At 39.1% G+C, this 15,396-nt stretch overlaps 1 protein-coding gene across 1 annotated transcript; it reads right to left on the bottom strand.

Moving 5' to 3' along the window:
• Positions 1 to 2,065: 2,065 nt before the first annotated feature.
• On the bottom strand, positions 2,066 to 13,445 carry EBF2 (EBF transcription factor 2). The gene is made up of 6 exons (XM_050940332.1): positions 12,875 to 13,445; positions 10,265 to 10,421; positions 9,147 to 9,210; positions 8,732 to 8,787; positions 8,334 to 8,407; positions 2,066 to 2,138 (listed from the first exon to the last, which is right to left on the bottom strand). Exons 1-6 carry the CDS (start codon positions 13,003 to 13,005, stop codon positions 2,066 to 2,068), a joined length of 555 nt encoding a protein of 184 aa, XP_050796289.1. The 5' UTR covers positions 13,006 to 13,445.
• Positions 13,446 to 15,396: the final 1,951 nt, after the last annotated feature.

The raw sequence follows: 15,396 nt of genomic DNA, 5'->3' as shown, positions 1-15,396 counted from the left end.
AAGACAGATGCCAGAGAGTTGAGCAATTTGCCCAACTCACACTGCAGGTCAGTGGCAAAGTTGGGAAAAGAACTCAGGTTTCCGGACTCCCAGTCCAGTGCCCTGTTCACTAGACCCCACTGCTCCCCAGTGGCAGGGCATATTCCATTCACACTGCTCCAGCCCTGACCCGGAGGATGGCCTTTAAAGGCAAGTATAATGCATAGACTGTTTCAGCTAAGTAGTGCATCTAATCCCCCTCTACCTGATTTGTAACTATTTGGCAAAAAGTCCCCCTCATGGTTGCCAGAAAGAGGAACAAGCTTCATATGAAACAGTCGACAGAGATCTGGAACATACTCCCATGTATCTGGTGGGAATCATCTTTGTTACAGGTACATGTGTTATCATTAACATGTGGCAGAATTCTCACCAATGAAGGTGACTGGGGTGAAAGGACTTTATGACACTTAATGTCTTCAAAGATCCCTCAGAAATGAAGTATTGCAAAGGTTGGGTTAGGAAGAAGAGCCCTGGGCTGTCTATAAGATAACAGTTTCCCTTCCAAAGCATTTTACATTCACAGATTTCAAATCACTTAAAACAGCATAATTCCTGTTTTACAGATGGGGAAACTGAGGCACAGAGAGGGAAAGTAACTTGCCCAGGATCAAACAGAGTCTGAGGCAGAACCAGGAATAGGACCTAGATCTTCTGACTCCTCAGCCAGTGCACCATGTTGTCTCCCCAGCTGCAATGGGAAAACCTCAAGAAGTTCAGACTTGAGGTTGGATAATTCTCAAATACAGACTCAAACCAGACCTCAAGTCAGCCAAATGTGGGCTAGAAATTGTGCAGACAAACTCAATATGACCTGTCCAGCACTTCTTTTTCTAGCCAGAATACTGTGGTTCTTTGGCATTTCCATCTTTGGTCTCAGCCACACTCTGAAAGTGCAAAGATAAAGGCAAAGGAAAAAAAACAGCTAAAAATATTCAGAGCCTCCGTAAAGGATTAGGATCAAATTGTCTAGTAACAATTTGAGGAAAGGGAATTATAGATACTTATTCAAACTAACTTGACCATTCTTAATTCCAAGTATAAATGTAGATGCTATGTAGATATGCTACTAATGTTATGCACTGAATGTAGGCATAATAGAGGAACAAAGAAATTAGACTCAAAGTCCATCCATTCCAGTATTCTATCTCCAGTTGTGGCCAGTACCACAGAAGAAGAAACTTTGCAATAGGTAGCTATAGAATCACCTGTCCCAAGGAAAAAAGTTTCCTCCTGACCCTTGATGACAGAAGCATTTGCCTTGAAGCATGAGGTCTTAAGATCTCTCTATATAAAGCACTCAGTTGAGTATTTTTTTTAATATTTATTAAAAGAACACTGCATACTCTTGTTTTCCTCTTTTATATCCTGCTAAGTTCTTGGTCTCAATATCTTGTGTCAATGAATTCCACAGGCTAATTGCAGGCAGTGCAAAAATAAAATTTTTTTCCCTTTTCTAGCAGTTTTGAATTTGCCTCCTTACATTGTCACTGAATACACACACACACACACACACACACACACATACACACACACACACACTTCCCCCCCTCAGAAACTGAAGGCCAAGAAATATGTGAAATTGATGTTCTGCAGAAGACGTATGGTAATCCCAAAACCATACATTTAAAACCTGGATCACGTGTTTCCCAAAAAAGCCGCAACTGCAACATCATTATTTTGTTGAGGAATTTTAATGAAGCTGCCAGGTTACTTGAACTGTATCTATTCCAGTGATCCAGCTGGATCCCATCCCAGGTGAATAGACTGTAGTCAGAGATTTACCATGCACAGAATACTTGGTCAAATTTAAATTAGTAGATGTAGGACAGCATTAAAATAAAAAAAATTCCACCAAAGGAAGCCCACACCCTTTCTGAAAATAACCAGCTCTTAGGGTAGCCCTTTAGGATTGTGCAGCATAGACATCAAAGCACAGGAGAGAGACAGACCCATGGCTGTCTCCAAGCGACCCCAGCTGTTTGGTTTGGTTTGGTGGATAGTGTGGAAGAGAGAGCTTTATTTCCTACCTGTCAATGATCACAGGATCTGAGGGAGTCTCGTTTCTGTTGCCGCAACTTTTCTTTTCACAGCACCGGCTGGAGAGGGAAGGAGACCAAAATGAGAGAATTTCTGTGAGTATTAACAGCAAAGCAATGAACTCTGAACTAAAGGCATTGTGAACATTTAAGTGGTATCCAGAAAATTCTAACTGGGATTTTCAAAGGGGTCTCAGGGAGGTGCCTTACTCCCATTTAATGTCAACAGGATTTAGACACTCGGCTCTCCTTAGTCTCCTTTGAAAATCTCAGCCAAAAGGAAAAGCAATATGGCCACACTTTATATTAAGGCTCCATTTATAAATGTTTAACAGATGTTGTAAGCATGTAACAGACATGAACAGCATGTGTTCTAGATGGTTAAAAGCCCACCAGTAGAAGATGTCATAGCTGATGACAAGCCACAGTTATAAGCAACCTACTAACTTGCTGGACTCTGTAATAATTGATTGACCATTTATTCCACATTGATTGACCATTTATTCCTATTTATAAATGGGAATGTAACAAAGTTTATACAGTGTGGTCAGCAATGGGGTGGCATAGAAATTGTACGCATCAGCCTCTCTCTGATGAACATGCAATATAATTTGGACCCAGTTTACCAACATACAAGTTCTCTCTCCCATGGGTATGTCTAGGGCTTTACAAGCATATGCAAGATAACAAGGTCCCTGCCCCAAAGGGATACAATGATTGAAGTACGGCATAGGGACTTTATTTAAAAGATACACACACACGCATACTATGTGTGTGCATGTAAGCTTGTGTACGTACATATATGCATGCACATATATCCTGCGAGAGCACTGCTGTCCAAGTCTGGGAGGTAACGGAACACTCGACTCTCATTGCCATTAATGTAGACAGGGCACTCAGCACCAGATCAGGACCTTTGTACATGCCCACTCTCTTTGAAAATCAAAGGGCAGGATCCTTATCTGGCAAGCCCATGAGACGTGTTATGAGAATCCTGATGCTGTGGCAAATCAAACAGTTACATTTGACATAACCAGGATGTTAGCAGCGGGAAACAACATTTATCAGCAAAACAGCTTAACATTTAAGCACACTGTATCAAAATTCCCTTCTGCCCCAACCGCCAGTGGATAAGCTTCAGTTACACCAGCATAAATCCAAGCAGCTAGTCCCATTGCCTTTTCGTGGAGTTACTTGGATTTACGCTAATGTAACCGAGAGCTGAATTTGGCCCAGAGAGTTCAATTTTATGTGCAGTGGTTTTGAGGGGGCTGAACGCATTTTCAAAATTCCAGTTAGCCTGAATTCAGCTGCTTTCCACAGGGAATTGCTCTGACCAGAGGAAAAACAGATAAAAATGCATGAATGAGTCCAAGGCAATACAATATGAAGGATTAACTCTTTTGAAGTCAATAATACTCAGATATACAATGCTTAAAATATAAACAGGGACATAAAACTTCCCACCTCACAGCTATTAAGCATTTTAAGTACATGCATTCAATTGGCAAGCTGTAGCATTAACAGGAACTGCCTGGCTTTCCCTTTGTGAGTTTACACAGCCGAGCAAGATGGGATGCAACAAGCAAATCTCTTTCATTAGCAGCTCTAACGTGAATGATTTTGACACTTTTTGTATTCCTTTGCCTCAATCCCACAGTTATCTACTGAGTCCATTCCTTTCAAAATAAAGGATTCACTAGATATATGAGAATCCCTGGGGGAGGTACTTATTTGGTGTAAACTGTCATAGCTCCATTGACTTCAGTGAAGCTATAATAATTTACTACTGCTGAGACTCTCTCCTCCCTTCACTCCCATTTCTAACTTGTTTTTGAGTGCACCTTGTATAAGTTTCACTGCCCGTTGGCCATTTAGACAAAGTTTCATACTTGGGTAATAAAAATTGAAGATTTCAGATTTTCTATTCTAAAGAAAAAACAAACAGAAAACCCTCATTTAAAGAATAGAGGGGTTGACTTTTATTTTAAAGCAGCATATATTATGATCAGTTGGAAATGAAATCAGGAGCAAATCTCTTGTTCATTTTTAATGCAGTACACTCTTTGCCGCTATCAAACAAAAAAAACTAGCTCAGTTTTTAAGAGAGTTTTACACAGGTGTGTTTTTTTTTTAATTGCTAACAAAAACCAGTTCCTTTCTTTGCAATAATACTCAAAAGATATCCTATGGTCATATAAGTCAGACAGACACATCAGATTATAACGTCACAATGACATGCAAACAGAATAAAGCAATAGTACCTTCACCAAATCTCTTTGTCCACACATTTCCAAGAAAGGTTGTCAGCACATTGTAGAGTTGTTTAGATTAAATTATGCAGATTTGGGATGCAACATACCTGCTTCCTGGTATAAACCCATCTCATTGTTAGATTTAGTTTGCATACTTTGTTATCACATTTATGAGCTTTGAAGCTTTATTAAAAATATGCCTTTGACCTGAAGATGTCCAAGCACTTTGCAAATATTCATTTTTTCATTGTTTGCCTCCACTGTAGCACATTTTTGGTAGATGACTAAACTATTTCCTCTCACTTTAGTACTTTCTGAGCCCTAGAACACATGAAATATTTTTTCCTGAAAGCACTACCCCTTTCCAGAAGATGACAAGTTTAGTTGTGGATCAGATTATTTCCAAAATTTCAGGAAAGTCCAGTCAGGAGTTTCATCTGAAGTCCATCTCAAATCTTCAGGTCCCCCCTATCCAAGGGACTTCAAACAACCTATCACTGTGGCATTTAAATACTGACAATCTTCCAACTGGGTTGTTATATAATAGTTGTTCCTTACTGGGCTAACCCTGCTCCCAGGTAAATCAATGGTAAAAATCTGACTGACTCCAGTACTTGGCCCATAACATTGGTTTAAGTGGAAATTAAGATCCTGATCCTGCTAATATTTAAGCACCTGAGTAACTTTATATATACACACACACATCATTCCTTTGGTCCCATTGGAATTACTCACTTGCATAAAGTTGTAGGATCAGGGCCTAACACTTCTTATCGTCACAAAAATAAATCCTTACCATGCTTTGAGCTATGTCATTTTCTCATATAATCAGACCCACACAGGATACAATAAGTCTAGCAATATGAAGCATACTGGGGAAAAAGCAACAATCAACAAGAACAAAGCCAGCCCTAGAAACGAGATGCTCCATAAGGCCCCATATCAAAGAAAGGCTTATGCATCCCCTTCCCCCACCCACCCACCAGCTCAACTAAAATGGTTTTAAAATTCAGCCCTTAACTTTAAAAAAAAAAAAAATCTGTCTCTAATTTCAAACTCAAATAAGCTCACAGTATGGTGGCCTTTGTTTTGTTTTCTTCTCCCCAACTCCTCCCTGCAATTGCATAACAAAAGTGTCTAAATTCACACCATCTGGACGATAAAGACACAGGCCCCAGTGGCCGCCTGGCCCAGCTGATTAGCGCTCCTGTCTAGTCTGAGCCTTGTGGCGAAAGTCACAGCTGTGGGGCTCGCTTGCACTCAATACAACTCTGTTATTAGCCAGCTGTAGGCCCTGAGACTACTTCTGTTCAAATTATAATACCTTTTAACCCTCTGCACACAGAGGGCATCGCGGGCTGCTGGCAGAAGCATAACAACTAGTTTTCTCTTAGTTTATAATTGGTAGAACAAGATGACGACAAACCGTTATTCCATGAGAAGAGACTGTTTACCTTGATTTCCTAACATTGAAAGAAAAAAAGACACTGGATACTTAAGAGACACCTCCATCCTAGACGGACAGTTCCCTTTACACTGTAATAGCCCAAACACATAAAGTCTATGGCTAAAACGTTCAGAACTGTAATAAATAAATTAAAAGCTTTAACTGAAGGGACTCATTATACGGGTGGCGGAGGGGAGTTGAGATTTTAAACTTTCAATTGATATGACAGATTGTTGCATCCACATCAATATTTAGACAACTTTCCTGCTAAAGATACATCTGTCACCGTCTGACTAGAAGATGCGTGCGGGGGGGGGGGGCGGGGGAGGTGTTTGGATGCACTTGCCTGTATACAGCATGAATAACTGAGTGATTTTCTATGACAAATCAAATGAAAAGATCAAAAGGGTATTTACCTGTAACTAACAAGAAAAAGAAAACAAACCCTATAATTTAAAAAACAACAACAGGCATCAGTTTGGACCTCAGAGTGGGCACAGTACATTAATGTTTTATGTACTGTTACTAATGAAAACTAAAGTAGGGGCTTTAAAAATTGATGCTACCACGTAAGCAGCATAGAGCGAGGTGGATTTGATTATTGTGCTTAAAAAAATGTCAAGTTTAACTAGAGTTGGATTCATTCATTCCCCCTGGTATTATTCAAAATGATGGTATAATGCCTCTTCAAAATAGGCAGCATCCTGTTTTAAAAGTATCTCTGAACAAGACATTTAAAAATCAAATGTCTTGATTAGGTTACACAGAGCTTTTGATTTGGTTCACTAATCTATGTCTTATGTGGAAAGGACAGCCCTGAATTGTAATTCTTCCTTGGCTAATCTATCAAGCAGGAGTTTATTACAAACTGAATAATGGTTTACATTTGTAGAACATTATCTTAAATCAAGCATGGAATATATTTATAGGCATCAATGGAAGCCCAGCATACAAAAGCTTAGCAGAAAGTTTATTTAGTACTTTTAAAATGTTGGTTATTGTCAAAGGAAAGATCAGTCCATTTTGTTTTGAAGAAAGGAGGTTATTTTGGTTTTTTTTCAGTCTTAATATAGATTCTCTCTCCATCCAGCTGGAGTGAAAAAAAATGGATTACACTAGCTGTCATTTTGTTATTACAAATAGAGACCCTAGTGTATAGAAATCCAAAGATTTTGCTTTTCCAATGATCATCTAAGTATGGATAAGTCAAGCCTTTCACAAACAGGGATAGCATATATATTAAAAAAGATACGTACGTTTTAGAGAAACAAAAAAGTAACATGCCCCACTTCACTCTTCTTTAATATATACATATGCACAGAGCAAATTGTATGTTATGTAAAGACAAAAAGCAAATTGTGTGTGTCACATATAAACACACCCATCTATGAAAGTAATATTTGTAATGTTCAGAAGTAATGGTATAGAGTTACTTAGTTAATGAGGGTGACATAAAAGGCAAGTTTTGCATGCATGTGTGCACGCATTTGTATGTATGAAAACATACTCACACACTTTTGTACACTTTGCCCTCATTGCAGTTTCCCGGGTACACCAGTTATTCCATTACCTTTTGAAAAATGTGAAAAATGCTTTCCCTTCAGCAACAAATTCTATTCTATTAAATTGCTTTTATTATATCATCCACTTAGAAGGCAATACTTAAAATTATTAGTGCAATGTGCTTTTTAAAACAAGCAACATTCGATCCAAGAGCTTTTTAAAAAACCTATTACAATAAATCACAAACGTTTAATAAAGGTCAAGGCTGGGTTTGCCTTTCATTTTATGAAAGAGCATTCTGTGCACAGTTTAACACATTATAATATGAGGACATTGCATCATTAACTGTATCAAAGATAGTAATTATGTGAGCAGGAAAAATAAGAAGTTACCATGGAAGCAAGATGTACATACATAAGATACATGTACCTAAAGACATACACAAATGTTATTAAAAACATTCTTAGCAGTATTTTATCCTTTGATTTATCATTTCAACATCCTAAATTTTTTTGTCTATTTTACAAAAAAGCAGAAGTTCCGTAAGTATTGCTTGTAACAAAAAATTATTTCAAAGATGTATTTTGGGGACAGAACTAAAGGACATTAATTATGTTCATTTAATTGATAATGTTAAAATATGTACCCTGGGAAAAAATCAATCAGGAGCTCTTTCTAATTTGCAGGTGGGTTCTGGAAATTGACAGTAATCATTTTAGAAGAGCAAACTGGAAAAGCTTAAAGAAACACAAAGTTGGGAATTCTAGGCCCTTTCATTTTGTTGTCCAAACCCAGTGCAAAACAGAACAAAAATAGTGCAGTTCAGATCTTAGGCAGGGTTTCCAAATCTGCAGTACTAAATAAATGGGTATGCAACACAAACCAAATGCTGTATCCAGACAAAAAGAAATTATTCTTTTGGAAGAGTATCCCCAGAGCAAAAACAAAACTCCTCATATCTACAACTTATAGGGAAAACACCTTTTAGTATCTTTGGAAGCTAAACTTATTAACTGAATCATTCCTATGCCACCAATAAAATTGTCTTACCTGCACATGACTTCATGAGTAAGCAGAACTCTGCACATTTCTGGATTCTTGTTCTGTCCTTCATAAGTGATGGGCTATGAAAATTAGGGAAATTAGTATATGGAGGAGGTTTCTGGTTTGTTTGTTTCTTGTAATATTCAGTTTTTAAAAACTGCAATGCACTATGGCTTGCAATTCCCACCCTCAAAGTCTTTTTTTGCACAAAGGTATGCAGTATGCATATAACCGAGTATCAGTTAAAAATTGGTGTGATCCTAGGATCACTGAGGGAAGGAAGAGGCTAATGCACTGGAAATTAAGGTATGCAATATAGACACTCAGGAGGAGAAAATAAAGCACAGGGTGAGAGGGGAATGAAAGAATGGGGATTGTCCAACACAAAAGCGGCCTCAGCTCACCTGTTTAGTGACTGAATCGATGAGCCTAACAAACAGATCCTGTTCAGTTCTGACACCTAAAGAGACAATGGGAGAAACAGGAAATCCAGCAGTTACAGAGATTGTTTCCCCTACTTATCTAAGCCATCCTATAACTTTTCTATTTCGTCTTACTTCCTATCAAGCATCATCTGAAAGTCTAAGGCTGATATTTTTCAAAGCATAGGTTTACTAAAGGGTATCATGTTGGCCAAACTTGAAAAGCAACTGTCCACAGTGAAGATTTTTGCTTCCAAAAGAGAGACAAAGGGACTTCAATGTATTTTATAGAAGCGATCTCCTCAAGGTCTAAAACGTTATCATGGGTTCTTCCCTCCCAACCCCTTCTGTCCTGCCATCCCTTCTCTCCCACGCTGCCTTTTTGTAGGTGACTTACCATTGCTGTAAAGGAGTTGAAGTTTGTAGTGTGTGCCGTTATTGGTCTTTTCATTGCCTTGCTCCTGAAAGAGATTTAAAAATATCGTCCCAGAATTTGTTTGGTGCTCTTGGAGCACAAAAGCCACCCGCTTGCAAATCACTAATGGATGTGACAAGAAAGATCTTTGAGAGCTGGATCCGTTGATTGGGATAAATTAACCTTCCGAGTGACCCAGGACAGACATCCCTTCCTGTGGCATCTGCAGAAACTTTTCCACTTGCTACAAAGCTCCCAACTTTATAACATAAAGGCTCTTCCCTTATCGGGTGAATTTACACATTTTAAGCAAGCTAATATAGAGCAGATCGACGCTGGCAGGTATTTTTTAAAACAAAACTGTACGAGCAAAATAATGAAATAGTTTTACAATAAGTCATTATCTGTATTTATTTCCTGAAGGTTATGTTACCGGGAAATCTCTCAGGTGAACTGGGACTGTAATTCATCAGAAGACAACTATTCATGTCGTCCTTCATAATTAAAAGTCCTTGCCCGTAACTAAACTAAACTCAAACATAGTTTGGAGGAAAGGAAGAAGGTTTCTAACTGCTTAAAGCCTGGATCTAATACTCAAGAGCAAACGTTTCTGACACCCAGCCATTGACTTTGGAGTCTGAAAAGAACAGGCTTAGCAGGTAATATGACAAATCACAGCCCGCTCTTCCAGTTCGATTAGGATACTAATAAAACCTGGCAGACCCGGCATATGCAAATAAATAAATAAAATAATAATAATAATAATAATAATAATAATAAATACAACAATGTGTTGGACCTCTATGTGATTGTATTCTATTTTATTTTGAGTGGATGTATGAAATTCCCCTTGTATCTCCCGGGCCGGCAGAAATTAAACAAACCTTGTTAATTACAGCGAAGGAGGCGAGCATGTTGAGGATAGGGGACTAAGCCCTCGTCCTGCTACCTAACCCCTGAACACAAAACCAGAGATTGTAATTTTGTTATGGAAAGGGTGGCTGAGAATGACACTACTTTACAAGGGCTGGTACTAGAAGAGGTGTGCGGAGACGGTACATTTGGGGAGGTAAGAAAGAAAAAAAATTGACAGGCCTTACTTTATCATTTTCTACGAAGTCCACAAAAGCGGTCCTCTCTATTTCCACCGGCTGCCCCTGCCTGTCGTAGAGAGCCAGGACAAAATGAAAGAAATTGGATTTCCTCAAGTTGGAAGGTGGTTGTTTTTCGAAGTGGGCTCTGGACAAAGCTACTCCGCTGTAGAGGAAACAGATGGAATTGGGGAGGAGGGGAGAGAAACAGATGAATTAAAGGTGGCATAGCAATCAAAAAAAATCAGCACAGAAAATGATTCTAGAGAGGGGGTAGGATTCTCCTGGTCTATGTAGCACACCGGGTTATTAACAGTCAACTGTTACCAATGACTTTGATCTCGGTGCTTTCCTCTCCACCTTTGTGCACTCACATCACTTTCGATTTAGAACATTAAATTAAATAAAAGTGCTTGAATTTTGGTGGCAGCCAAATGAAGAACTTTTTTGTCCCAAATGTTAGCGTCTGGAAACTTTATTAAATAATTTTCCCTCTTATGCCTTGATTTCCACTCTGTAGAGAAGAATAATTAACAGAACTTGAATATTAAAAGGAAAGATTGCAAGATAAGTTATTCCAAAACCGGAGAAATATTTGATAATCTCCTCTGATCCATCTTCTTTTTCCCTTTCACACTCATTTGTTGGGTACAATGCAAGGGGTGTGTCTATACTACAATAAACGTAGAATATAAATGCTAAAGGATCTGAAAAATGATACAATTCCAACAGAGTTCACTTTTCCTTTAGCCCAGGTCAAAGCTCTTAAAATCTCTTCCCAACTAGGTGTCTGTACTGAGGTGGGAAGACAAGTGGGTTCAAGCAATATGCCTACCTTCCTCGGCAGCGAAATTTCTACCAATTTCATATTGTTTAGTCACTGATCCATTTGAATCAACCTGTGGGTCTTCCCCAGTGCAGTTTTGTGGATTGACTACGTGTAATTTAAACACGAGTTGCCTGATTTCTGTCATACATTCTACAGAATATGCGGTGATTTCTTCCGCGCATTTACTGAGTTTGAATTATTCGGGATCTTTTCAAGCAATGGAAATCCTAAATCTTATAGTTAGTTTTTTAGCAGAATGGGTTCCACTCTTTTCTTTATGTCGATTTTTATGGAAGGCACAGAAGACAGATACGGTGGAGAAGATTTCTCACTTACAGCATCGCTATGAAGTTTTCCTACTTTCTCCAGATTTAATTCCTGAAATGAATTCATGTAATATTGTTGTTTTACAGACTTGAGAAAAGTATTTGACTCTTTGGAAAGCTACAGATATCCCCCTTTTTTTCTAACTCCAATTGGATAGGTACAATGTGACTGGGCAACACACAATTTCTCTTCTTTCCCCGCCTCCCCGCCCCTGGCCAGCTTAATAGTTTGATTTTTATTATCTTGAGTATAAGAACTTTGATCACTGTATTGTTACAAGACATCTAGAATGATTAGCGACGTCCCAATGCGAACACCAATCAATTAGCCCCTGTGAACTGGCGATTTCTTACAGTGCATCTAACATTTGTTTTACTTTCGCTTTCCTCATCAAGGTATTTTTCCTCCCCATATAAATTAAATTATCAATAGTCATAAAAAAAACAAACTTATGATATCTCCTCTCATGCTGCTTGAAAGCTCTTCCACAGAGATCATATAGGGGAGGTGAGGGCATATAGGGCTGTATTTGTATATTGGTTCCTAGCCCAACGTATATGCAACGCGGTTGTATGTTCCTCAAGTAAAGGTGTCTCTATCCTCAACTTTCTTCTCGGGCAGATTCAGCCCCTTCGCACACGTGTGCCCGAAGACTGTCTAAAGAGATACCTGAGAAACGTGGGGACATATTTTGTTTAGGAAGGGCTTCGTTCCTGTCACTCCCTCATAAAAAGAGAAACAGAAGAGAAGAGAAGAGAATAGAGAGAGGAAGTCTACAACTAAGAGAATGCGGCACTGGAGTGTATTTATTGGCAATATTTGGAATAGAAAGATTATCCCCCAAACAGAAGCAAGAATGCATCCTCCTCTGCGGTTGTATACGTTTTATATTCCAGCCAGCACTGAGATCTAAATTGTATTGACAAGACTAACGCAAGGAGTTGGTAAGTAGGGTCAAGGACTCCTCCACTCAGATCATTCACATGAGAGCTCTCTGCTGCACCGCTGAGACTGGCAGTTTTGCAAAATCTTGGTAAAGGTATCTCCCCTTTCCTTTGTTACTCAAATCCACGCTGGGCTTGCTTTCTGCCTAACCCTGTGCATGTAGTCTGAGTGGGCAGGATGGTGGCATTAGTTATACAAAGTATGCCCTGGGATCAAGGAAAACAAGGTGATTTTGGATCAAAACAGGCATAGCCATTACGTTTAGCCGGAAGAACATTCCTAGTCAGACGTCCGGGCATAGAACGATCTAAAGAATTACTGTTCGTTTCCACTGCTATACCCCCCACCCCAGTCCAATCTCTGCTCTCTGACTTCCTCTGTTGTGTGTTTGTCCCGCGCTTCAGCTTTGCCCTCTTGAATTTTCCCTCACTGGGGCGGGGAAGTAAACTCAGTCGTGAGTCTGAACAACACCGGGAGGAAAGGGAGCTTTCAAAGAGAAAATCACGAATCTCGATTACCTTTGTGCAGCTACGTTTGCATCTACCACCCCAACATTTCTGACCCAGGACCTGACGGAATCCATTTCAGAAGCGAGAGATTTTTCTTTCAGAATGGGTCCTCTTCCTAAAGTATCTTGAATCCCAAACATTTAAGAAGTCTATTCCAACCGGCCACCGTTTCTTTTAAAAAAAAAATGCAGCCGCCTTTGAAATTGACACGCGCACACAGATCCCAAACCAGTGGAGAAGTCCAGCTTTAAAACCAACTTTTTCTGCTTTTAGACGCTACGGGATTTGGTGAAAACGCCTTCCCCTCAAAATAGAAAGTTTTTCCTCTTGCAAAGTAAAGTTATGCTCTCATTCAGGCTCGCCGGGTCCTATCATCCTGCAAACGCCGGCAAGGAAACAGCATCCAAACACTGACCGTTGTTAACCAGGATCACCTGTTTCTCAGAGACACCGGGAAGAGAGAACTGATTGCTGCCTGATCCAAAAAAAAAAAAAAAAATCGCGATAAATCGTGAAAGAAAGGAAGAAATGGAGCGCAAGAGTCTGATTACACATCGAACTGCGGAAGCCAGGATGCTTCACCAAGCTAGTCACCATCAATGGGTTACAGCATAGGCAGAAAACATACTAGGAAGGGGGCGGAGCATATTTCCATATTAGGGGACTCTATTTGCATAGACTCACCCGATTGGAGGATTGCAGACAATTATAAAGCTGATATACACTAATAACTCCAGCTCCGGGCTACCAACAATTGCCAATGGGAAAAGCAACAGTAATCAGACTTTTTCCGATTGTTGAATAAATTCCTTATCAAGATTACTTCGCTTTCAGTGTGTTAACCTCAGGTAGAACCCACTCAGTCTAGGGTATTATCTTGTTATTCTAACCAAGAGAAAAAATTCTAGGAGACTTACAGTATGTATCCCTGCCATCAGATGATGAGTTTTGTAACCATAAACAATAAAACAAAACATCCTTTTTTGAAAATCTGGAATGTCTTATTGCTATTCTTTTAGGAGCATCGTTAGAAAGAGTTTCAGCGAAACTAAATAGGATCTAATCCAAATATTAGGGGGCATTAGAAGGTGCTCTCTATAACGGGTTGGTGACAGATTGTGAGCGTCAGCGAGGGAGAAAGAGAGAGATCCACACATATCCAATCCATAAAACGCACTCAAAATTTCACACTACACCAGAGCTCTGAATAGTCCCTTAAAACTTTTTATTGCGATGCATCTAGGCAAAATATGTAGCAACTGAAATGACATAGCTATTTTCATCCATAAACCAGAGAGTGGTTCCTACTTTACAAAAAAAAAAAATCTTTTTGGCTTGGCGTTATTTTCTTCATGGCCCTTTTGTATTCTGATCTGTGCATAGATCTTCCCCTGAAATCTATATAACACCAGCGCGAAAACAGATTTCAAGACAATGAATGCAAATCTGTGCTCAAAGACCATCTGCCAGATGAAGGAATCAGATGTTCCATAGTTAAAGAGACAGGGCATGGATTTCCTCGCCTCATTATTTAGAGCCCCTCTCTTTAACCTGCTTTATGTTTAGGAGGAGAAATAAAAAATTTCTTTTCGGTCTCAAGTCTAGTTGATTACATTCAAAAAAGGGAGCACGGTTAGTTGCATTTTAAATGCCTGCCTTTCTACTAAGTGTTAGATGATTATAAAAGTTGATTTAAAAATATATTTAAATCTTTTCATCTGAAAAATGTATATTTCATTCACACACGATTGGGGGGGGCGGTTAAGAGGGGACTCTAAATTATTCTGTCTACATGCATGATATACATGGTATTAGATGAACTATAAATCTCCACGCGATCTCTGTTCAAAGATATTTACCACACTAACCTTTCTTTCCCCCTGAATTGATAAATATGCATCGAGTGATTTGTCAGTTTAGCAAAAGGAAAGGCTGACTTTTTTTTATTAAACGATCAGTTCTGCTCATTCCCTCTGAAGCACCTGGTATTGCCCACTGTGGGAAGACAGGATACTCAGCTGTATGGACCTTTGGTCCGGCCCAGTATGGCCACGCTTATGTTCTGTGGTTAACAACAATATATTGAATAAATAAGCATTCATGTGATGTGTAATAATAGTATCTTTTGATATAATTTCTCAACTGTGAAAAGCACTGTTTGTTTCTGAAATGAGTCGAGATCATTTAAACCATCAAAGAAAGAAATCAAGAGTATTCAAACTAGATTTACAGACGATAGTGGGTGAGCTATACGTAAGAGGAAAGTTACCTTCGCCCACTGAATCTTAAGTGTATTCCCTGCGTTAAGAACGATTTATTTGCATTTTATTTGTATCATTGGCACTGTAATATATAATTTAACTTGTTCCTGAATGTATTCCTACAGCTGGGGCGGAAAAAAATCCCGCTTGTTCTGACCCTGGATGGTGTATTAACAAGGAGAAAAGGCTTTCAAATAATTGGCGCTCCCTGCTCCAAGTGATAGAGCCGATTGCTGTCCTTCTAATGTGTTAAAAATATACCAGACCAGG

The sequence above is a fragment of the Gopherus flavomarginatus genome, chromosome 2 (genome assembly GCF_025201925.1).
Source record: "Gopherus flavomarginatus isolate rGopFla2 chromosome 2, rGopFla2.mat.asm, whole genome shotgun sequence".
Lineage (NCBI taxonomy): Eukaryota > Metazoa > Chordata > Testudines > Testudinidae > Gopherus > Gopherus flavomarginatus.
Note: the sequence above shows the minus strand (reverse complement) of the source record. Positions and strands in the feature narration are given on the sequence as shown.

What these genes read in the sequence shown, in the direction of transcription:
- EBF2 (XM_050940332.1), bottom strand. Translation starts at nt 13,005, where the DNA reads ATGTTTGGGATTCAAGATACTTTAGGAAGAGGACCCATTCTGAAAGAA. An exon ending in ACTTCGTAGAAAATGATAAA is followed by an intron (nt 9,211 to 10,264) that starts GTAAGGCCTGTC and finishes AATCTCTTTCAG; the next exon opens with GAGCAAGGCAATGAAAAGAC. An exon ending in TCAACTCCTTTACAGCAATG is followed by an intron (nt 8,788 to 9,146) that starts GTAAGTCACCTA and finishes TTGTCTCTTTAG; the next exon opens with GTGTCAGAACTGAACAGGAT.